The sequence below is a fragment of the Gobius niger genome (genome assembly GCF_951799975.1).
Source record: "Gobius niger genome assembly, chromosome: 1".
Lineage (NCBI taxonomy): Eukaryota > Metazoa > Chordata > Actinopteri > Gobiiformes > Gobiidae > Gobius > Gobius niger.
In genome coordinates, this window is record NC_136852.1 from 8,842,427 (window position 1) to 8,866,902 (window position 24,476).

The 24,476-nt window shown below is 40.2% G+C and overlaps 1 protein-coding gene across 2 annotated transcripts in view; it reads left to right on the forward strand.

The window, feature by feature from the left end:
• Nucleotides 1-16,500, forward strand: part of kcnab1a (potassium voltage-gated channel subfamily A regulatory beta subunit 1a) — a 173,793-nt gene extending 157,293 nt beyond the window's left edge. For both annotated transcript variants that reach the window (XM_079575383.1, XM_079575384.1), the window contains exons 8-14: nt 961-1,047; nt 4,217-4,302; nt 8,573-8,693; nt 10,729-10,823; nt 14,267-14,387; nt 15,992-16,080; nt 16,152-16,500. In XM_079575383.1, coding sequence (XP_079431509.1) covers nt 961-1,047; nt 4,217-4,302; nt 8,573-8,693; nt 10,729-10,823; nt 14,267-14,387; nt 15,992-16,080; nt 16,152-16,241 — 689 coding nt within the window. In that variant the 3' untranslated portion in view covers nt 16,242-16,500. The remainder of the gene's footprint in view (nt 1-960; nt 1,048-4,216; nt 4,303-8,572; nt 8,694-10,728; nt 10,824-14,266; nt 14,388-15,991; nt 16,081-16,151) is intronic.
• Nucleotides 16,501-24,476: the final 7,976 nt, after the last annotated feature.

Here is a 24,476-nt window from a genome sequence, read left to right on the forward strand (position 1 = left end):
CCTGCTTATTTCTCAGACTCATTAGCCAAAAATGCCGCACCTACTGCTAAAAAAGTAACATTTACTAAAGTCACTACTTCCGGGGTTAGCATAGCTGCTGTGCCGTTAGCATTTATCTCCGCTAACCCGGAAGTACCGTTTTTGTTAAATATTACTTTTATAGCAGTAGGTTCAGCATTTTTGGCCAATGGGCCTGATAAATAAGTATGTTCAGTAACTCTCCGTTGAGTTTCAGAAACATTGATTGTGGTATTAACACGTTTTATTGTAGTTGAGCTGTGACGTCCCCACTTAACAAACGTATACACAAACTATCCATGAGGGGGAGCTGCAACACCCTCAGGACTCTGGGTTCCCACGGCCTTGATGACAACCAGACATTCACATTGCAAAAAATAAATGAATAGTGATATTTATTTGAAACTTCTTCCATTCTTTGATCACCCACTGCAGAAATAGCATTTTCTGTGTCGAGCTGGTCATTATCTGCATGTTTCGTTTTGCCGGCAACAGTATAGTTCAAAATGTTACGCAGCGTGCCTTTAATGTAATGTTTTTATTCAAAAATATGCCGTTTGATGCTAACAAACGGCCAAAAATGCCTAAATTCTGTTGACGACACAAATATCTTTTTCTGATGGGATTTTCAATATCTGGTTCAGTTTTTAAATGAGGAGGTTGGAGAAAATGAAATGCCTTGTTTTTTGGGAGGATTCAAAGCTCAATAAATCGTGCCAGGGAAGTAGAGCTTCAAAAATCCTGGAAGACAAACTTCAAAATATTAAGTCTAGATTTGATTCGGGGGCAACAAAGTGAGAGAAAATGGCCATGGAAGTTATTTCTTATTTCCGTCCTTATACATGTTTTATCAGTGGAATAATTAAACAGCTCATTGTAAGGATTAGGTTAATAAAAATGTGAATTAAAATACAATGATGATGATGTCTTCATGTCGTTCAGGTCTGCAAGGTTCTCTCCAGAGGATGCAGATGGAGTACGTGGATGTAGTTTTTGCGAATCGTCCCGACAGTAACACCCCGATGGAAGGTAACTCACCGCTTTTATTTACATTACTATTTGACATTTGACCGGCTTAACTTGCGTCTTGAAGCTCTGCCTGTGATAAATTATTTAGAAAACGATCTTTTAATGTGGGCTAAGATTCCAAACGAATTGAAAATGATGCAACAGGTGGAAAGAGGTCTGGTGTGAAGGCAGGATGTTGCTTGTTGTTTAGTGGGTTGTAAATGTAGCAGAGGCTGGAGGGCAGTGCCGTACAGCCGGAAAAAAGAACAAAATAATAAATCTTTATCGCACACTGGTCCCAAAAGCAGCAGTGTGAATCTTTCATGATCCTGTCTGTGGTGTTTTCTAAGAGAAATTGTGCTCTTTGTTTCTCCTGGAACACTCTGGACTGACAGTAATGCATTCTGCTAATCACAGTGCACATATCTTTACCTTTGGCGTAATTTATCATGAGATTTGAGTTTCCATTCTTCTCCCCCCCTGAGCCATTAAACATGTTTTATTGTTCATTTTGTTTTACTACAAAGCGATTTTTGCTGTGAGCGGCTAAAACAGCTACATTTGTTTGTGTGGGCTCACAGTTGTACATGATGCTCCTGCAAGTTCCTTTGGTTATGCTGAATTTGAAACCTAAAAATCCAAATCTGCTTGATGTTAATATTAATTAAGTATTAAGCAGACTTAGTTTGAGGAATAAATTAGCAGATCAGAGTGGGTTGCAATCGAACAAAGAGCGTCACTTGACTCTTCAAATATGAGAATTGCATGAATTACAAAAAAAATATCTCCAGAAATCAACAACACTCTGGATAACTAGGAAATGAGTGTCAAAAATCCGGAAATATCCCTTTAAGCTCGTGCATGACGGCCCTTCAGACCCGAAGTAACACCTTTTTGAGTGACAGTGCAGGAATTTAGAGGCAGTTGTGGTGAACAGGTCTGGGCTCATTCTACACATTAGGACATGGCTGGAACATGTAGGGGGAGGAAAATACACAATTTAAACATTTTTAAACTCTGTATAGTCCCTTTAACTCAACTTGATGACTAACTTTTCCTTTTCTGCCAAAGGATTTATTTATTTAGTCACCCAGTCAATGTGTTTCCAAATGAGGTTTTCATCTGCAGCAACACCCAGAAACCCAGTGATTTAAGCAATATGGAGTTTATCACAAAAAATCTGCTTAGCTAATTGGTTGCTCTTGAATAATTTAACATGGCTTCAAACGGAGACATGAGCTTCTGACCAGGTTAAAATTTCCGTTCATCATTCTCATCCTCCTCCTCGGCTGCTTCTGATTCCACAGATCGGAAATTCAGGCAAGCGGCCTTTCGGAATCGCTCTTTATCTCCGCGTGTTCTCTCACACGGCACGCCCCGAGACCAAAACAACAAAGACCACAGATCTGCTCCGCAATTTCCCGTGGCAGGATGCTTTTTCCGCCAGACATTTCCCAAACGCCGAAGCCTGTAATTGTTCACCACGCAGTTCTTTTTTGTCACCATCTAATTCTCGCTAATTCCGCCTTTCATGCCAGAAACCAGTTGGCCGAAGGAAAAAAAAGGGAAACTCGCATTGCACCACATTGAGAGATTGGAATATAACTGAAGCAGGCGCAGTATAGGATGATGAGCCTATAATGGAAGTTCAAAATTATTTTTTTTGGCCCTGGTGATCGTTAGCTCAGCGGTCTGCAGCGTAAAGGGCTAATTGCATCATTAAAATTCGCCGGTGACGGGCAGGGTTTTGGAGCTTGTTAGTTTGATGGCAGAGTGGTTAGCCAGACTTTGTGAGACAGAATAAAGTGCGTGTTTTGTCAGTTCAAAAGAGATGCATCTTCGATTTGTTGATTTGATCGGGACAGTTTGTGTAAAAGAGGACCGTTTCTACTTTGGCTGCAGACAGAACTTTAAATGAAGGCGAGACTTTGCAGGTGAATACGGATTTTTTTTTAATTTAGTGAAATCAATCTGAAACGTTTGCTGTAGATTACAGACATAAATATGAGAAAAAAATGTATCGCAAGTTTTCTGTCATTTGGTGTTTTCATGGAAAAATGAGGCGTTTATGCCTTAAAATGTCAAATTTTCCCATATTTTCAGCAACGAAATTTGCTGGGTTGCAGGTTCAAGAATGTGATGATGTCATCGGACCCAGCGGGGGACAGGAGCCAGTTTTTCCTATTAACAGCATTACACTTTCACAAGTCGTAGCTAAAAAGAAAATGTATGAATTAAAAAAAATATCATTAATATCAGTCACTGGGTCCATGATCTCTCTGTACAAGACCAAACATTTCCTCAAAAACAAAATAATTTTTCCTCTATATAATAGTATAGGCCTTTAGAATGCTGTGATGTCACAGCAATAATGTATCGAGCCAGGTTTATGGTTTTATTTTGTTGACATATCAGTTACAAAAACGTTTTCAGAGTTCTAAAATAAGCTGTGTTTTAGTGGAAAAATCTGTATAAAATGTTTTTTTGAAATTCAAAACTCAATAAATCAGTTTAGGAACTACAGTAGATGTTCAAAACTCCCTTTGAAAAAACCTTCAAACTATTGTTCAGTCCAAGGCTGGAAAATTTGAAGTCTGTAGGAGCTCATGTGGAGATATTGCTGCAACAATGTGAGAAAATCTTTAGAAAATGGCCCTTGAATTTACAATTTCCCATTTAAAAATCGTGCCACGGTCGCAGTGGTAGAAGTTCCAGGGTTCGATTCCCACCTGGACGGGGCCTTTCTGTGTGGAGTTTGCATATTCTCCCCATGTCTGCGCTGGTTTTCTCCGGGTTCTCCAGTTTCCCCTACCACTGAAAACACTGTCAGTCTCCCCAAACTGAACACCACTGAGTATGGGGTGAATGTACAATTGTCTCATGTAAGGCGCTTTGTGACCATGTCTGTGAAAGGCACTATATAAATAAAAGTTCTTCTTCTTCTAAATCTATGAAGAATTATTGAATCAGTGCAATAATTAAACATGTCATTGAGAAGATTATGTCTTTTTTTTTTTTTTTTTTTCGTTTAGAGACCAAATAGCCCCCAAACATGAAGAGAAACTTGAAGAACCCTGTTGCATCTCCACTTAAACTTGATTAAATCGATCAAACCCGGGACAGCCTTCCACATTTATTAAGTTTGCTAAGTAAATCACCACCGCTTCATGTGAATGTGTTGTTTCTGCAGAAATAGTTCGAGCCATGACGTATGTGATCAACCAGGGGATGGCCATGTACTGGGGCACGTCTCGATGGACGGCCATGGAGATTATGGTGAGACTTTTCCACCTCATAAACTCACACACAATCATCTTTTACTGCTCTTTATAGCAAATTACATGTCATCTCTAATACGTTTTTCACCGATCCAATCAATGATGTGAGTTTGTGAAGCGTTTCTTATATGCAGAAGATTCTCTCCAGATTATTCAGAACAGTCTTTACAACTTCTCATCAGTAATTAACAGTTTAGTGCTCTCCCTGTTGATTTAGCAGGAGATCGCACAGTTTCTCAGTCTTTTATGTGATATGTGAGTTCTCCTTCCTGTCTTTTTTGGGTAAGCTGTCATTCAGTATTTGTTTCTCTTAATCAGGCTGGTTAATGAGGTTCTAAATCCTCTTCTGTCCAACCCCCAAGTTGAGAACCACTGGGTTAATCAACCTGTCAGTCGTGCTAGTCAGAACGTGCTGAGATAACGGCGTGTCCCAGAGCACATGTCTGTGTAAAGAACACAGGTGTGTAGTCTGGGCTCAATATGTAGCGTTTAACAGCAAGTTCAAGTCCTGTAATGCAGTGTTTCTCAACCAGACTTACCGTCAACATATGGGGACTAAAAAAGTACAACATTTCTTTGCAGAGTTCAGTTTATTTATTTCTGTATTAGGGTTAGGCCTCTGACCCCCTTTTGTGTCTAGACCCACTAGTTGAGAATCTTGGGATTGTGAAAAGTCCAAAACCATTCCAAAGCCATTACAGGGAATACATATCACATAGTCATGTTTTTCCATCATTTTTATGCCACATTGTTGTAATTGGGCGACATGCTGGCACTTTTGCCTCCCGGGGTTAGGACCAGGACCAGAGTGGAACCTCTGCATGTTCTCAACTTGACTCCTCCGGTTTGTTTTAGGTGCTCAAATAGGTCCAATAGAACATATTTATTATTCCTTTTGATTAACTGTATTCAGGTACAGCTTTGTAAGCCACGATGAGGACAATGTGGACAAATGTTGCCTTCTGGTTGGGTTTATGAAATTATTCAGTGGAGGATGCTAATGTTATGCTAACACCAGCTAAAGTTGTGCTGCCATCGGCAAAATCACAGTTTTAAACAGCGGGATGACGTGGTGAAATATTAAATCTGTATGACCTGCATGTTAATAGTGAGGGCTGTCCTCTCTCTCGTTGGCCAATCAGAGGCCAGCGTCTGTTCACTTCACGTTAGTCTCGGTTCAGTGTGGTTTGGCTACAGCTAGAGGTCGGTCCCAAAACTTATGCCTGGTCACACTGGATTGGTCCTGGCCGGGACAGTGGAGACACTCGCCTAACCGGGCTGACCAGGCACTGTTCCAAAACCATAACATTAACAAGAAAGAAAAGATCAACGGCCAGATATTGTGGTTCTTAGCGCAGGCTGTAGAGAAGACGAGTACGCAGACGGGTGGCGCTCCTTGCAATCTTCAGTGTCATACCTGGCGCAAAAAGTGGGCAGGACAGGAGGGGGGACAGACTCGCATTGCGATGTTGTGGTGCCGCCCCTTCCCCTCGCTTTGCGAGGGAGGGTTCCCCTGTAAACGCGTAACATGCGCGATGCAGCGCGCCATGTTTAATAAAGAAAATGAATAAATAAAAGTGTCCCTCCGCTGCTGCAGCCACTCGCTGCAGATCCAAGATCCAAGAAGGGAAAGAGAGGCAGCAGCCTCGCGCTGGACACCGTTCGAATGTGCAAAGTTACGAAATGTACAGGATGTAATTGATCAGAAACTCTGCAACTCAGAGGAGTTGCAGAGCAGAGGAGTTGCAGAGTAATGAAGCAGTTGTAAGTAAACTGTAGCGTATTGGAACATATGCGCATTTGCGCATTCAACATTGCAGGATTCTTGGAGCGGCTAAATTGGGGGAAAAAAAGTTGCTATGCGACCTGTAAAATGCACTACACAAGGAGCATCATCAGGAGGTAAACACTGACACACAATGGTAACGATGTCACCTTAAAACTCAGATTAGACCTGGTGTTGTGGCACTTGAAGGCATGTGTGGTTTATTTATGGAAAACTGTTGTTGTCTTGGTGTTAGGGGTGTGAGCGTTGATCTACTGTATCAAAGTAAACCCGTGCGTAACCGACGCTCAAACAGACTTTTCAAGGCCATTTCACTTTTGTTTTCAATTTGACGTCGATTCTAAGGAAGAAGACAAGGCAGTGTGATGTAAAGAGGAACATAATGTGAAGGTTGCCATAGAATAGTAGCACGAGTGCTGCTTGAAATGAACCACGCCTCTTTTTCTTAAATAGCGCCCTCTCCCTAGTGGCACAGCCTTAAACGCAAAACCTGCGCCACATGCAAGATCGCATGTGTACCACGTTGCGTTTAGAGTTGCGCACGGACTGCGCCAGTCACAAGATCTGGCCCCAAAACAGCCAGGAAAGGTTTAGGTCATTCTAGGATGCTTATTGCATTCCTTATTAGTGGTAAATTTACTCGTAGCCACCGTTTTTACGCATGAATATCATGCAAATAAATGTGAAAGTATTCCAAGCATTTAGAATACGATACTACAATACGATACGATTGGACAAAGTAACAGAGTAAAATTTTACATTCTGAGGCTTGTATTCAGTAACTAAATAAAAGTATTCACCCCAACACTGCTGATATTTATTTATTTTATTATTTATTTATTATAGGGGCAGTGCATATTAATATTAAATAAACATTTAAATATGCCAGAATTAGGGCTATTTTTTCATCTGGACAGTTGTTATGTGTCATCTTGAAGGGAATAAAAGTACAATTATACACATATCACAATCTACTAAAATATATATATATAAAAAAACTGATATTACAACACTGCCGATATAGGTTCCCCTCTAGACTCAACCACAGTAGCAGAGACTTACGTTACTCATATAAGCCGCAGCAATAGATAAAATCGTGTGTAAAAACTTAAAAGCCTTGCAAAGTTTAATTGATTCCTTCAAATATCAAGGATTAATTACACTCCTGGTAAATTATTATTTTCAGCCCTGACGTGAAGTGGCCGTGGAAGATTTCTGCAGATTAATGTGGATAATCTCCCAACACTGTGCTTTGTACAAACCTCTCCCTCGACCACAGCCTTGTTCCTTCCTCTCATCACGTTGTGTTTAATGAAAACCCACTCGCGCTCGGGGGCAACACCAGTGAATGGGCCCCCCCACAGCGGCGCCCCGGCCCCCCGTTTCCAATCAAGCACTGGAGCCTTCCATCACAGCGAGCGCACGTATCGGGCCAGAACACGCGGCCACAAGAACCCAGCGCCATTAAGATAGCATCGATAATGAAGCGCGGGAAAGAGAGCGGCACAAAGCAAAGGCCACGCTGTCATTTGTAAAGCCAACGATGCCGGTGACATTACAACGCCGGAGTATCATTATGATCAGGTCCCATGGCTACAAAATAACAGAAGAGCGTCACTACAAAGAGAACAAGACAGAATGGATGTGTCCGACCCCAGAGATAAAGAGTCTCCGTAAGAGTGTCAGCAGGTCCTGGTCGAGGACTGTATATATAAATGGACAGCTTCTCCTTCTTCCCAACTCTGATGAAGCATGTTCCTAAAAAGGGCATAAGGGCGGGATCTTCACCGTAGACTCGGCCCTTGCGTGACATGTAGCTCTCGCAGCTCCAATGCTAACAGTCCGACCCTCATTAAGTACAATCCATCCATCCATCCATCCATTTTCTTCCACTTTCCGTTGCCCGGTCATGGGGGCAGTTGCTGGAGTTGCCCAAATCACATCACACCAGCCCCTTATGGCTCCTCCTGCAAGTGGTGGGTCCACAGAAGGACGGCCTCATGGTTGTCACCGGGCCTGTTGGTCTCTCATAAGGAGCTTCTGAACCGCTCTTTGTCTGACCCGTCACCCAGGACCTGTTTGCCCTGGGAGACCCTACCAGAGGCACAAAGCCCCCGACAACAGAGCTCCAGGATCATTCAGGTACTCAAACCCCTCCACCACGATAAGGTGGCGGTTCCAGGAGTTCATTAAGTACGAGATTTCTAAAATTCTTCTTACGAAAACCAGCCTGATCCCCTTAATTGTGACAAACCCATCTTCATCACAGGAGGAATATCTAGCTCTAGATAGTTCCCAAAAAATTGGGACCAGGCTTTAAAGTTGTCTTTAACGTGTCTAAAGTCCAATGCTTTTCAATGGGGGACCAGCGGCGATATGGAGGTACTACAGCAATGGTGACCCTTAGTGTTGTGGCCAAAAAGCAGAGCAGCTAGCGGCCATTGGTCCTGGCTCTTCATGTTGTTGCTGTTTCGTCCTGCAGGAGGCGTACTCTGTGGCAAGGCAGTTCAACCTGATCCCTCCGGTGTGTGAACAGGCCGAGTACCATCTCTTCCAGAGGGAGAAAGTGGAGGTGCAGCTGCCAGAACTCTACCACAAAATAGGCAAGTATGGACGATAATGCGCTTTTCCACTGGTGAAAGCTGCACATTTGTAGCAGCAGAGGGATGGAGTCGGTCGTTGATGCAAAATTACAACTGAATAAAATGGGGAGAGTGAGAAATCAAACCAAAGAATTGAAGGATTTCATCAAGCCAGAGCAAGTCTGTTAGTGGGATGGGCAGCAGGGCATCAGCTCGAGGAGACTGTGAGGTTCCACACAGGAGAACCTCCTTTGGACAGACTGTGCTCTCTGTAAAAGGCACCAAGTACTGGAATAGTCTCCCTTTATCAGTCAGAGAGACTCCAACTCTGGCCACTTTTAAAGCACGTTTTAAACTGTGGCTAAAGGAAAACCAGGCCTGTGAACACTTTTAGTTGTTACTGCATTTATTGTTGTCACATTATGTTAATTGTAAATTGTAAATTGTGTATGTGCTGCCTGACTACAGATGGAAACTAGCATCCCCGCTATAATCTGGCATATTGACAGTGCTCATGTGCAACTGTTCATTAATATGCATTGTCCCTATCAAATAAATAAATAAAAAAAATAAAAAATTAACAAGGTTCAGCCCTGAGGATCTTTTCAGTTTCCAAACCATAGCACGTACGTTTTTCAAATGATGGTTCACAAGGAAACGTATGAGTACTTAATTCAGCTTCATTCTAACCACAGAACATTTTACCACACATAGATTTGGGGAACCCACCACTTGGGTTAAGAGGTTAAGGAAGAAATTACATAAAATGACTTGAATTAGTGGATTAAATCTAAAACAGGGGTGTCCAAAGTGCCGCCCAGGGGCCAGATCTGTCCCTCAGAGCTATTTTTGGTGGCCCTCGGGCTTCTTGCTGAATCGGTACACATCATCAGACACCATCATTCTACATAATTCAAACCTAACAACTAACATTTTAGAGACAGAGCTGGCATGAAGGTTTTAAGTATAAATAAAGGGGCACAATTTAAACCTCTGTTAGTCGAAGGTTTCGCGGCACTAGTCACCAACCTATGGCCCTTCACCCCGTGTACGCTTCAGTAAAAGAATTCCCAATGAAACAAGCACATATTTTCTAAATTCATTCTTTTAAGTAACTAAGTAACTTCTTTATTTGTCATTGTACAACCCTATAATGAAACTGTGTTCGCCCTGAGCTGCTGTGACTGAGCTGGGCCGCCACTGTGGGCCAACCTGACCAGCATGTTTTTGGAGGTAGAGGAAACTGTAGCACCTGGAGCAAACTTGGCTGCCTTCAGTCTCCCCAGATCCTCTACATTTGCTTATTTCATCTTAGATACAATATCTTAGTAAGAACCTTAATTCAAGAGATTTTAAGTCATTTATCTCTCTCTCTCTATTTATGATGGCCAGTACAATTGGTAAGGCTCACATTTTTTTTTACTGCTTCACCTTTTATTGGAGACCTTCAAAAGCCAAACCGTCCAAACAGGGCCTTACGCTCCTAAAACAAAACAAAGTTCCCCATTAGGATTCATAAAAGTCCTCTTGAAGTACGGCTTACAGTGATGGGGCCCCCCTTTTTTGGGATATCCTGCCCACTCACGTTGTGCTGAGACTCTCCTATGTTAAAACCAAACTGAAAACCTTTGTATGACTTTGCATAGCATAACGGGATACATATTGCTCTGATTTGATCGTATTTGACTATTGAATATGATGTGCTTTATTTGTTCAGTGCTTTGAGACTCTTCAAATATATACTGATTGATTGGGGACATAAATAATATAAGGTCCAGGGGGAACAACGCCGAACCTGCTTAGTGCATGACCGCTTAATCATGACCATCAAGAGTCTTTTTGTCATAACTTCATGAAGCCCCCAAAGTGAGAGTTTGGTGCGAGTTTGGTGCGAGCTCTGATCCGCGGATTGAGCACGGGGCGCAGTGGGAAACGTTCTTTCTGCTCATACATTTTCACCTTTCGCTGCATCACTTCACACGTTCACTCACACTTCTTCTCCTCCTCCTCCTCTTTGTGTGTTATGGCTCGGGTTTCCGTGACGACGGACTGGCAGGAGTCGGAGCCATGACGTGGTCGCCCCTGGCATGTGGCATCATCACCGGGAAGTACGAGAACGGCATTCCAGAGTCCTCCCGAGCCTCCATGAAAGTGAGTGAATCTGTACGGGACAGTTGGCACATTTTATTCACGGTGTTTCATGGTGTTTTAAAATTCACGCTCCAATTCTGGTGTCTCCAACCTTTTTTTTTTACCTGGCGAACTAGAAGGAGCTACTTTCTTAATCGATGATACTTGTGTAACCATACAACATAGGAGGAGTTCACCCGTAGAGCAGGGGTCGGCAAGTTTCCGTTGAGGAGGGCCGATTTTCATCATTGCCAAAACACCAAGGGCTGAACCTCAACATTGTAGCCTAAAGTAAAGAACTTTTTCCTGCAAATGCCAAAGTTCTACATCAGTGGTTCCCAAGTCGGGACCCAACGTTGTTGAACGTTACCCTCGGATCACCGGCCCAAATAACCCTAATAAAACCTTTATTTGTCATATATATCGTACAAAATATTGTGTTGTTATTGAACAAGCAGTAGATATCCTTTTAAAACTGAAATTCCATGCAGTTTCAGATGGAATATATTGAAAAAAAGTTCCTCATAGACTCGCGTCCCACTCAAAAGGGTTCCGCGACCCACTTTTGGGTCCCGACCCTCCAGTTGAGAATCACTGTTTTACATTATATATTGTAGGACCAAGTGGGATATTCTCCCTGGGCATTTTTAAAATACTGACACCATTTCTTGCATGTTTAGAGTACTGTAGAAGGAATTTGATCTCTTATTTGCGTAATAATGTTTCTCAAAATCATCTTGAGGGCCAGAGCTTCTGTACTGAAGGGCCGGATTTGGCCCGCGGGCCTGACGTTGCCCACCCCTGCCGTAGAGGTAGCAGCCAAGATGATATTTAAACATGATTGAAGAAAATGAATTCTGTCCCTATACTTTACCGAAGTGTTGGCAGATTCTGTTCAACATGTCCAGAACGAGGCCTCTAAAATAAAAAATAGAAAGTGCCGAGCTACCAATAAAGGGCTATTGGTTAGAGATCTTTGCTCCAGGACAATAGGTGGCGCTGTGCTGATGTACTCTAAACGCCCCAGACTCGGGACAAGGAATTTTCATGTTTTTGAATCTGCAAAGTACGGATTGGTCCTTCTACTTTTAATATTTTTGTGTTTTCTACAGCAAATACTTCAGTGGTTTCACCTTTTAACATTTGACTGACTTTAAAGGGACTATACGGAGTTTAAAAATATCAAAATTATGTATTTTCCTCCCCCTACATGTTTCAGCCATGTCCTAATATGTAGAATGAGCTCAGACCTGTTCACCACAACTGCCTCTAAAATCCTGCACTGTCAGTCAAAAAGTTGTTACTTCGGTTCTGAAGTGCCGTCATGCACAAGCTTAATATAGAACCTGCAGTTACGCGTAAGACCTGAGGTGGCAGTAGTGAGTATAATAATAATGACCAACTTGCCTCTAGCCCCTTTAAACTTTTGCTTACTGCATTTTGGAATAATATAAGATAAGATAAGATAAACCTTTATTAATCTCACAAAGGAGAAATTCACTTGTTACAGTCGGCGTTACTTCATCATATTTGACCTGTAGTAGCTGTACTTTTACTCTAGTAATGAAATGACCACGACTGCCCTCTTCTTCTCTCATAAAATGGTTTATCATCTCAACTTATAGCGCTTTTCCACCCACCTTAGGCACTCACCCATTCACTCTCTCATTCATACCAGTGTACGCAGACACAGGTGTCAAGGTGGCAGAAGTGTCTTGCCCCAGGACACAATAACAGCACTGTTATTGGGTTATTGTTATGGGAACTGGGATTCAAAACCCCGTCCTTCCGATCATGAGACGACCGGTTCTACCACCTGCCCCTCTGTCAAGAAAATACATTAAAAAAAAAAATTCTGATGACATTAGATAAAACAAGAAGATCTTTAAAAAAAAAATAGTGATAAGTAGGACATAATTAACATATTTTACTTGAGAAATTGCGCTCAAACCTCCATAGACCAGGAAACCCCGCTCTGTCTTATAACAAGGCCAGGAGAAACATTATTGCTCGGCTGAAAGCTCTAATAAGCCTGAACAAGACTGAGATGAGTTGGGCGTGTTTGTGTTTTTAATCAAGATTCAACTCTCAGTGCACAATTTACAGGTTTTAAGGGAAGACTGAGATATGGACTGTTGAAGTATTTCACTCTGTGCAGGTCTAAACACCAAGGGCAGCATGTTTTATAAATGGTTTTTCAGAGGACGTCGTATCGCCTATAGGGAGAGCGCTCACTGTGACGGCTTCTGAAGAGTGAACAGGGAAGAAAGAATGAATTCTAAATTGAGGAAAGTGACCTTTACTGAGAAGTTCATTCACTTTGCTCAGCGTCAGTAACGCGGCCGCTGCTCATGCTCGCGCTCACACTACCGCTGTTTCAAAGTTCAAGCCATATATAGGCACAATATAGAAATCTCTTTTTGTTTTAAACATTTTTGACAGACTTTTAGAATTCAGCCGATCAGTATTACAGTTTTCATGTGGGAAAAAAGTTGATATTTGTGTGTATTTTACAGCATGGCACCTTTATTTCCCATCACGGTGATCTCTAGGACACTCCAGGATCAATTGTTTTATATGTTCTCTGATAAGAGGGTCTGTCAGGAGTGAAAACCTTCCAAGCAATTGATCCTGGAGCGTCTTAGAGACCACTGTGATTGAAAGTAAAGACACCATACTGACCACTCATACAGCTGCTGGGTCACTACAAGGTCAAATACACACAAATATCTTTTCTTTCCACATAAAAGGTTGCATGATGAACCTTTAAAGGGGCTAGATGCAAGTTAGCCATTTTATACTCACTACTACCACCTCAGGTCATACGTGTAACTGCACGATGGACCTGAATTAACACCTTTTTGAGTGACAGTGCAAGATTTTAGAGGCAGTTGTGGTGAACAGGTCTGGGCTCATTCTACACCTTTGGACATTGTTGAAACATGTCGGAGGAGGAAAATGCTTAATTTTACTTTAATGAACGGTTCGAACCAGATCTCAATTGTGAAAAGGGCTGAGGGGGTTTTTGGGTCAATTTTACCCTCTGAACGAACACAAGAATCTGCCCAACAACGGAGCAGGCAACTCAAGTGAAAGCTTTTTGCTTTAAAGAGGATTTGAAGCCTCTTTTATTAACTGTGGTGCAAGATTTTATTCACAAACACGTTTTTCACAGTGTAAATATCAATACCCATTGTAATTTTAGATGATAAGAGGTTAAATTATCCATCGTGTCTTAGATATTGTGAGTTATTAAAATTTGATATAGAAAGGAACCAGTCTTTTGTACGGCTGCCAGTAAAGAGCCGTACATCCTATCGATCTACAATCTATAATGGGTTTGTGTGACCAATGCACAGAATAAAACATACTCATTTATCTCATTTATGTTGTTCTTTGGTGAAAAAGTGCCTCAAAAACAGCGTTTTAAATGACTTCTGACATGTCAAACCACTTGTGTGCAGTCGTACCAGTGGCTGAAGGAGAAGATCGCGAGTGAGGACGGGAGGAAGCAGCAGGCCAAGCTGAAGGAGCTCAACCACATCGCGGAGAAACTGGGCTGCACTCTACCTCAGCTCGCAGTGGGTGAGCGGACCACGACGACTGGGGGAATATCTGATATCAGGAACTGCAAGTGTGATTAGATCTGCAGTTTGTGTTGTGAACGATCCAGGAGCATTCACATAACATGACTAATTACACTTTTAGATACACTACACAGCCCTGAATATCAGCACAGTCAGGCATCTCATGAAGAAGCTTTTGTTTTAGTATCATTTGCTTTTTCGTTTAAGGCGAGATGCGGCAGGTGAAAACACGATTCTTCACACTGTGGTCAATCTTTAGCCAGTTTTCTCTCTTAACCCCCGACTTAACCAAGTACATTTCTCCAGTTCAGCTTTACCCAAACCTAAAAGCTCACAGCCGATAGGCCAGTGTAGTGCCTCATTTGAAAGCTAAGACCTACAAAACTGATCTGGAAGGATCTTTTTCCCCTGAATTGCTGCTGCATTTTTGTCACATTTTTGTCGCTTTTCCGTCACTTTTTTGTCAATTTTTCGTTACTTTTATGTCTTTCTTAACCTCCCTTAACCAATACATTTTCTACCGTTCAGCTTTACCCAAATCTAAAAGCTCAAGCTTTGTAGGTGCTACACTGGCCAATGTGGCCAGTGTAGCACCTACAAAACTGATCTTTGTCACTTTTTCGTCACATTTTGGTCAATATTTGTTCAAATTTTTGTCACTTTTTTGTCAATTTTTCGTCACATTTTGGTCAATTTGTTGTCATTTTTTTGTAATTTTTTTGTCAAATTTTTGTCAGTTTTTTCTCATTTTTTGTCAAATTTTTGTCACTTTTTTGTCACTTTTTTGTACATTTTGTGTAAAAATTTGTAACTTTTTCGCTACATTTTTGTAAATTTTTTCGTCACATTTTTGTCACTTTTTTGTCACTTTTTTGTACATTTTGTGTCAAAATTTGTAATTTTTTCATTATATTTTTGTCAATTTTTCGTCACATTTTCGTCACTTTTTTGTTTGTCAGACTGATTTTTATCATCTAATTTCTCGCCTGACTATTTATTTAGCTTTCAACCACAAAGAACAAGGCGAAATTGTATGTTTTTCTCCAGATTTTTCCACTTATAAATACAATTCCACTTATTCAAAAACAAAAAAAAAATCCCCTAAAAAAAATGACTGCATGAATATTTTTTTGTATGAAAACATAAAATGACAGTGATTGCTCTTACAGGCAGGACTACAGATCAGAACACTTTTTAACCAACTCTATTCAACTCTAAGACTGGGATGTGAGATTTCAGTTTCGATCGTGGGGGCAGATTTGCAAGAGAAGTTATAGCCCATAAACCGATGTAATTTGCTGATTTAGCCGTAAAAAAGCCATAAAATATTCCAGCTCATATTTTATACAGTTAATTTGGCAGCTTTGAAAAAGAGGGACATTATCTTAATAGGTGGGACAAAAATGTAAATGGAAGGACTCCCTGTTGCTAAACTTTACTGTCTGGTTATATTCACTTATTAACGCTCCGCTGCAAACTCAATAAGATAAGTAAATCTAACTAGAAGTCATGTAAACGAGCAGCTACACATGTGGTGTGCGGTGACTAGTTTTAGCACAATGTCGCCATCTAGTGGACTTCATGTGAACATGTCTCTTGCAGCCTGGTGTTTGCGGAATGAAGGAGTGAGCTCGGTCCTTTTGGGAACGTCCAACCCTGAGCAGCTCACGGAGAACCTCGGGGCCATTCAGGTGAGGGGAGGAACGTCAGCTGTTTAACGCCCTGCAGAAACCCGGCTGATTATTGATCGTCTTCTGTGCAGGTCCTGCCGAAGATGAATTCCCACATCGTCAATGAGATCGACCACATCTTGGGCAACAGGCCGTACAGTAAGAAGGACTACCGCTCCTAGACACGGCTGACCCCGGGGCCGCGGCGTCCCGCCCTCTGCCTTCGAGCCCCGCCCTCCTCCGCTCAGCTCCGGTCCCTCTCAGGTTCCTGTCCAGCCAAGACACTTCACACAGAACAACGTCGCTTTCTCAGCCTCTGACGCAGCTTTGTGGACGTGTTACTACGACGCCGTTTATTTGAAGTTCTATGCACAGCTTCACAGCGCGCAACATGAAAAAAAAACTTCAGAGCAACACCATGTAACTTTTCAGGTGGCCCAATGTCCATATCTGTCATATCAGCCTCTTTGATCCATTTATAAAACTCAATCTTAGGTAAAAGACAATTTAACTAATGGGCAACACATTTTTTACACAAAAAGTTACATTTTAGTATTAGAATCAAAATCAGAGTTGGTTTTATTGTTATTGTCAGTGAACAGGTTCATAAACATGAAACATAAAAACATAGAACATAAACAGCATGCATAAAGTACATGAAAATATACATTAAATGACAGGGATCATTTGCCAAAACACCAATGGCCAAACCTCACAATTGTAGCCCATAAAGCACTTTATTAGACAAAGTGTGTTTCATATATTATGACCTAATGGGGTGTTTTGCCATGAAATTGAAAGAAATATTGACAGTATTTTCCAAAATGTTAGAGTACTTTATCACATATTTGGTCTCTTATTTGTGTAATAATATTCCTCAAAATCATCTTGGGGCCGCGTTTGGCCCCCGGGCCTGACGTTGCATATCTCTGTTATAAATAAACCCCCAAAAGTCTCAAGCAAACGATCTGTATAACAGCCTTTAAAGTGGAGAAACATTTAAACTCAGTGTTGGGGAGAATACTTTGAAATTGTATTTAGTTACTGAATACTTGCCTTAAAATGTATTTTGCAACGTATTCCATTACTTTGTCTAATCAGAGTATTGTATTCTGAATACTATGAATACTTTTAGAATACTTTCACATTGATTCTCATTATATTTATGAATAAATATGCCGTATAATTGCAGAAATGAAGACGACGATTGTTAAATCTTTATTTTATTTTAGGAGGAAAAACAGTTCAACATTAATATGGAGCTAAAATGTAGTGATCGAGCACTGGGATGTTTTCCCTTGATATTTGGAAAGTAACTGTATTCTAAATACTCTCAAATGAAAATATAACTTAACCAGTATTTTACATATTCTAAACACATGTAATAGTTACTCCCCAACTTCAAGTTTATAACATGTAATTAAACTGTTGATATTTCATTTACACTCGGCCTGTCACGAAAACAAATATGAAGTTCAATATATTGAGGCAGGAAAATATCGCGATAAACGATATAATTGACAATGACGATACTCGATACTGTCAACTCTCAGACCTAAAAATGACAGTAAACCGTTGTTCTAAAAGTGCATCATCATATCTTAAAATACCACAAAAGCTGCAATAAACATTAAATATAACATAACTCAGTTTGCTTTTGTTAAAAATCAAAGTTTACAAAGAAAAAATAAGGGGGAAATGCTAATAAATGTACAGACGATAAATATCGTGCCCAAAAATATATCGCTTATCTGTTATTTATTGAACGATAAGTCGATATAGTAATTATTATAGCCCTAATATCCACTATATTCTGCAAAAAGCAATTAGGAGTGGACCAGTCATAGCTTCTATTATAAACTTATGCTATTTGAATGATTATTCGAATAATGAAGTTACATTGTGTTGCTTTCATCAAACGACTCTTTCATTTGTGACCGATTTCTAAAAAGTGCCTTGCTTTGGGGCACCTCAACAGTATGGAACAGTATCTCACACTTACGGTCTACGTTTTCGAGCCTTTGAGCACAAACATGTTTCGACGGAGCGGTGGTGAAAACTGTGCGAGCACCTTTAGCCTGACGGGAGGTTTCTCAGGACGCTGCGTGAGGGACAGGGCCAGTGGTCGTCGTCGCTTTTGACTCGTAGCTATGCAGAATGTCTTTTGTTCCGGCATTTAGAAGAGTGCCTGCACACATACTACTGAAACAACATGGGAAACAGCTTTACATGAATGAGGCCTCTGCTCTTCCCTGTTGGCTTGAATTCACTTTAAACTACCTACTGTATATTTAGGCCCGTTTTAGTTAGAAACCTATACTCAGATGACATTAGCTTTTGCATGTGGCCCTAGTAATAAGCGGCAGGCCCGGTCCGAAGTGTTTGGATTCAGAGCGAGCTGGTTTTGCATTCTTGCGGCGAGACTATTGTACTTTCTCGTGTTGACAAATGCCAAACAAGGCAGATAATCAAATATGTTTCAGCAGATATTTTTAATGTAGGCATGTTGAACCGGGCTCGAAAGCTACGGCGGCGTATTAGGGCCATCTAGTGAGATTTTCAAGTTAAAACAAGCAAATCTGTGAGAAAAAAGTTGCAAATTTATGAGATTTTGAAACATGCAAAGTGAGAAAAAACATCAAATTAGCTAGAAAAAAAATAGCCGATTTATGAGAATAAAAAGTCGACTATAAGACTAGGACTAGCAGATGGAAATGAGCTCTATGGTCTGGTTAAAGCATCTTCTCATGTTTATGATAATGCTCTTGAACATGAGCCATGCTAGATATTTTGTAAAATCACAGCTAAGCAAAGTATACAGTTCAGTTCAGTTTATTTTGAAGGCAAACAAAGTTTTATGCACATACGGAAACAGCTATGATTTTCTTTTTCGAGCAAATATTTTCTTCATAAATTTAGAAAATTTTAGACTTTTTTGTCTCACTAATTGTGATTTTTTTTTCAGGCTGATTTGCTATTTTTCGAGCAAATTTGAATGTTTCAAAATCACATAAATTTGCAACTTTTTTTCTGGAAAAATTGAGGGGAAAAAAGTAGCAAATTTGCCAGAAGAAAAGAGCCGATTTGTAAGAAAAAAAGTTGAATATTTGACTATAGGGATGGAAATGAGCTTCATGGTCTGGTAAAATCTTCTTATGTTTATGATGATGCTCTTGTTCCCTGTCAAATACATGAGCAACATTTGAACATGAGCAAGGCTTGATATTTTCTAGTATCTCTAAGGAAAGTATATAGTTCAGCTGCTTTTATTTTGAAGGCAAACAAAGTTTTATGCACATTTCTTTTTTTCCTTAATAACTTTTTTTTGGGAAAGTTTTCAACTTTTTTTCTATTGAATTAGCTTCTTTTTTTTCTTGCAAATTGCAAATCTTTTTTCAGGCAGATTTGCTATTTTGTATCACAAATGTGCATGCTTCAAAATCTCATAAATTAGCTATTTTTTTCCTGGAAAAATGGAGGGGAAAAAGTAGCAAATTTGCCAGAAAAAAAAAAGGAAATTTATGAGAAAAAAGTCACACATTTGCCTGAAAAGAGACAAATTGTGAGGGGGAAAAAGGCAAAAATTTGACCAGGGCTAGCAGATGGAAATGAGCTCTATGGTCTGGTAAAAGCATCTTCTCATGTTTATGGTAATGCTCATGTTCCCTGTGAAATAAATCATATTGGAACATGAGCAAGGCTAGATATTTTGTAGTATCACCGCTCTAACAAATGTATACAGTTCAGCTGCTTTTATTTTGGAGACAAACAAACTTTTTTCCTCAGAAATTTGCAACTTTTTTTTCTGGAAAAGTTTAACTTTTTCTCATTAATTAAAGGCATTTTTCTAGTGAATTTGCCACTTTTTTTCTCGATTTTTGAATTTTTTCCATCATAAATTTAAACATACATACATTTTTTTTCTCGCTAATAGTGACTTTTGTCAGGCAGATTTGCTATTTTTCTCACAGATTTGCATGTTTCAAAATCTTGTAAATTTGCAACTTTTCTTCTCATAGAATTGCATGTCACTAAATAGCCCTAATACGCCGTCGTAGAAACCATCTGTATAAGTTGAAAAAAGAAGGTTAATGAACTCAAGAATGCAAAACAAGCCTAAAGTAGTGAGTGTCCGTCCAGAGCATGTTTCTGCCTTGTAGTTTTATCGGGAAACAGCAGCTCTCTGACCTCTGAGAAGAAACCAGCGGAGACTTTCATGTGAAATGGACTGCTTTATTGTCTATATACTCTACAGGAGCAGCTGTGGCTCCCCCTTCTGCCTGTGAACTGAACTGCATCACTGTTTGAAACGCCAGACTCCCTCCTTCTTCTACTGTATATCCTATAATGACTGACCTCGTGACTCGTCTCGGTTGAGCTCAACACGAGACCTGCGTAAATGGCACAGAAAAGCAGAGAAAACAGTATTTATTCTATAGAGTTAGTCCTATAATAAGAAGTTTATTTTGGCATCTCAGTGTTTTCTTTGTTTTGGCAGGAGCTGGAGGTGTCAGCTCCGTGTACATAACGTGTATCATAGGCCTCTTTCTGAAGCTGTAGCTTAATGTAAATAGTGGCTTGTTGTCCCGCTGTGTCCGGACTCCCCACCGTCCACTTCAGTGTCCTGTTGGTTTGATGGTGGTCCATGTTCTAAAGCGGAGCTAAAACCACTCCAGGCGCCTCTGCTGTGAGTTCTACGTGTTCAGTTGGATATTTGCATAATTATTCATGTGGGAAACAAGCCATTTCAGAGATCATCGGATTGGGGAAAGGCCGGCCATGTCCTGAAGGAGTCACTGCAGACTTTGAACCACAGAGAGTTTATGTTGCCACTGCTTTTTGCGCAGTAATAACACGGTGAGAAGATGGAAATGGCATTTGAACTAAAGTGATGACATGGGACAATATTTTTTTTACCAGGAAATTATTTACTATAACTCTGGCTGGTGTTAAACAAGACCAGTGTGGTAGTTTAGGTAGGCTACTACTGGTATTGAAAAATAAAAGTATCGAAAGCAGGTGCCAGAAAGTTTCCAAGTTTTAATGCTGTTGATCATTGAAAATTGAGGAAACTTTTTTTAATGCCTTAATGAGCCTTAATAAATGACAAACACTTAATTCATTATGATCAATTCATTAGTTAAATGTAACTAACACTCAATAACTACTTAGTGTATTAAAGGTATAGCGGAGGATGTTCTATTTCCGGGTGGATCATCAAGACGATTGGTCCTCCTAATTGTCAATCATTCTGGTGATATGCCTACGTAAGGCCGTCGTGTGCGCTCGCCCCTTGTTAATTTCTGCGCATGCGCACTTTCAAGCCTATGTGAGTTACGCTGTTAGCCATTCATTGCTGCTCGCAGAACGCACCGAGTCGTTTGAAAATGGCAGAGGGTCGCAGGAGAAAAAGTGTATGAGAAGAAGAGAAAGGCTTCAGAAGAGAGAAACAAGACCAGAGTGTTTTTGGGAGATTCTTCCTCCTCGGAGGCAGGTAGAACGTTGCGCATTTTTTTTTTAAAGTGGAGAGGGCGGTTCTTTCCTAAAATTCGGGAAAATCCTCCTGTATACCTTTAAGTGAAGTATGTGAAGAACTATGTTAGGCATTGACTGTAGTAGTTAAAGTGCAAATGACAGGTTTTAATGCTTTTGAAAATATCACTGATTTAGATGAACAACATCTGTTTTGCGAACTAATGAAGAAATGTAGGGTTAAAAGTTATTTTTATAACTACAGGAAGTGAAGGTAAAGTTCCATAGTAGTTTGACAGTTTTCCTATTAACAGCATTACACTTTCACAAGTCGTAGCTAAAAAGAAAATATATGAATTAAAAAAATATCATCAATATCTGTCTCTGGGTCCATGATTTCTCTGTACAAAACCAAAAATTTCCTCAAAAACAAAATAATTTCTCTTGACATAACATGGTCGGCACGGCAACAGTTTAAAACAGTTTTTAGCAAAATCTTGAATATAATTGTGTTAACTATGTTTTAGCAAAAGTTTTGTCTAATGTGTCATATGCACTTTAGTCACACTTAAAGCCACACTGCGTAGAATTTGACTCAAGAGCTAAAATTGAAATACAAGCAGTTCAGGTATCGATATCAAGTACTGGTATATATTTAAAAAAGTAACGGTACCCAACACTACCTTAACTATAACCAAGTTTCCTGACGTGTTACAGTCTTCATTCTGGGTTAAGTTTAGGGAACAGGATTATGGCTAAAATCCCACATACATAAATACGGTTTGTGCCTCTTTCACTGTTTCCATCCTATTATCCTGTTATTACTGATCTAAAATCTCTCTGGATCTGACCTCCATTAACAAACACTGATTGCACTCGTCTATCAGCCTCTATTACCTAACATATATATCCTCTCCTTTAACTGGGTTTGCATCAGAACACGCTGAGATGGGTGAGCCTGAAGGATCATGGCCTGTCGGTGAGGTCGGAGCAGTTTTTACGGAGTGCCTTGACCCAAATTAACTTCAGGGACGTCAGTAGAAAAAACATTCTGTGGTGTTTAGAATGTGTCCAATAGTAATGATTATTCAGTAAAAACGCCTCTTGTTCTTGTTGTTTTGTTGTTCAACGACATAGCCTCCATTTTGGCCTTCATTAATCTGACCACAAAGTTTTAATGTCACAATGTCAAACTTGCAAGTTCTCTCTACAGGAAACAGTTATATGTTGGGATTACTTAATTAAAGTCATACAACTACCTATTACTCTGTCTAAAAGTAATCTAGTTACTTTATTTCAAAAGAATCTGATTACTGATTACTAGTTAATTTAGTAAAAAAAAAAAAAAAGATCGAGCCAGGCAGTTTAGCTCTGCCCCACTCACTGTTGTTTCCCACAGAACTGACAATAGACCACAATGTTCTTTCGACGAGATAAACTCTTTTCTAAGACGTTTTCAGATGTCAAAATACTACTGAAAGTGATCAATAGTTACTAGATAAAGGCATTATAATCTAATTGCCAGTTTTGCAAGTGTAATCCCGTTACATTACTCCACTACCTAAACAGTAATCTAATTACAGTAGTGGATTACTTAAGTACTACTGCATGAGGGACAGCGCTGTGTACGAGATACATTTTTGGCCACAAATTCTTGGCTTTGTGATGCAAACGCATACTTTGACAAAATTGTTGTGCAGGACCTTCTATTTGAAAAAGATTGTTAGCCGCTCAATAAGTTCAGTATGGACGCCATTTTCCAAGAGGAACACGGATAGACCCTAATAGTTTTGTTTCCTTTTAAACCAGGAACCCATACGTGAGTTGCAGGAGCCTTTTCAGTGGGTCACGAGCCTTTTCCAGACAACTTTCTTTCATTTTAAAATTACTGTTGATTTTTATTATGATTCAGCTTTTTAAACTTAAAGGAACAGGCCACCGTTTTTCCATACTGAGATATGTTCTTACCTGAGCTTAGACGAGTTGATACGTACCTGTCTGGTCTTTGTGCCTGTTGAAGAGCGTGGTAGCTTCCAACTTAACCCCTGTTTGGAGCCATAGGAATATACTGGGAGAGGCCAAATGCTAACAACATCTTTGGTCGTTTTGCGTGACTGAGGGCACACACAAAGACCAGACAGGTACGAATCAACTCGTCTAAGCTCATATCTCAGTCCCTTAACAACCTTAACAAAGGCTTATTAAAGGGGCTGGATGCAAGTTGGCCATTTTATACTCATTACTGCCACCTCAGGCCATATGTGTAACTGCACCTTCTGTATTAAGCTCGTGCATGACGGCACTTCGGACCCGAAGTGACGCCTTTTTGAGTGACAGTGCAGGATTTTAGAGGCAGTTCTGGTGAACAGGTCTGAGCTCATTCTTAGGACATGGCTGGAACATGTAGGTGGAGGAAAATACATAATTTAAAAAAAAATTAAACTCCCTATAGTCCCTTTAAACAATAATTTGTAAGGAAAATACTCTATTTACTCCGTTTTGGGTCACAGCTTGTGATTTTATGGTAATGGTGAGTCCTGACAAGTTCGATCACAGGTTCATTTTTTTCTTTTTTCCAACTCACTCCTATTATTTGGTCCCAGGATTTTATGATCAAGTTTTGCAGTTTGGCCCAAAATTTCCTGATATCATTATAAGGTATATTTTTGTCAAACATTGAACATTTTATTTAACCACTTAAACATGTAATACGGCGGCCATATTGAATATCTGGACGGCTAACAGGCTTTTCTGAAACAGTAGGACCCTGAGCTTTCCTGCTTAATTAAGTAAACAACTTTTTGCCTCATCTACCCTTCTGCTACTTCTAAAAATGTATTAATCTCGACATCTCTTTTGGAAACTGATGAAGAAACTTTTCCGAAGGCCAAAATAGAGCCATGCTACAATTAAAGCTGAATAGTGTTTGGTGGACTTCTCCTGTC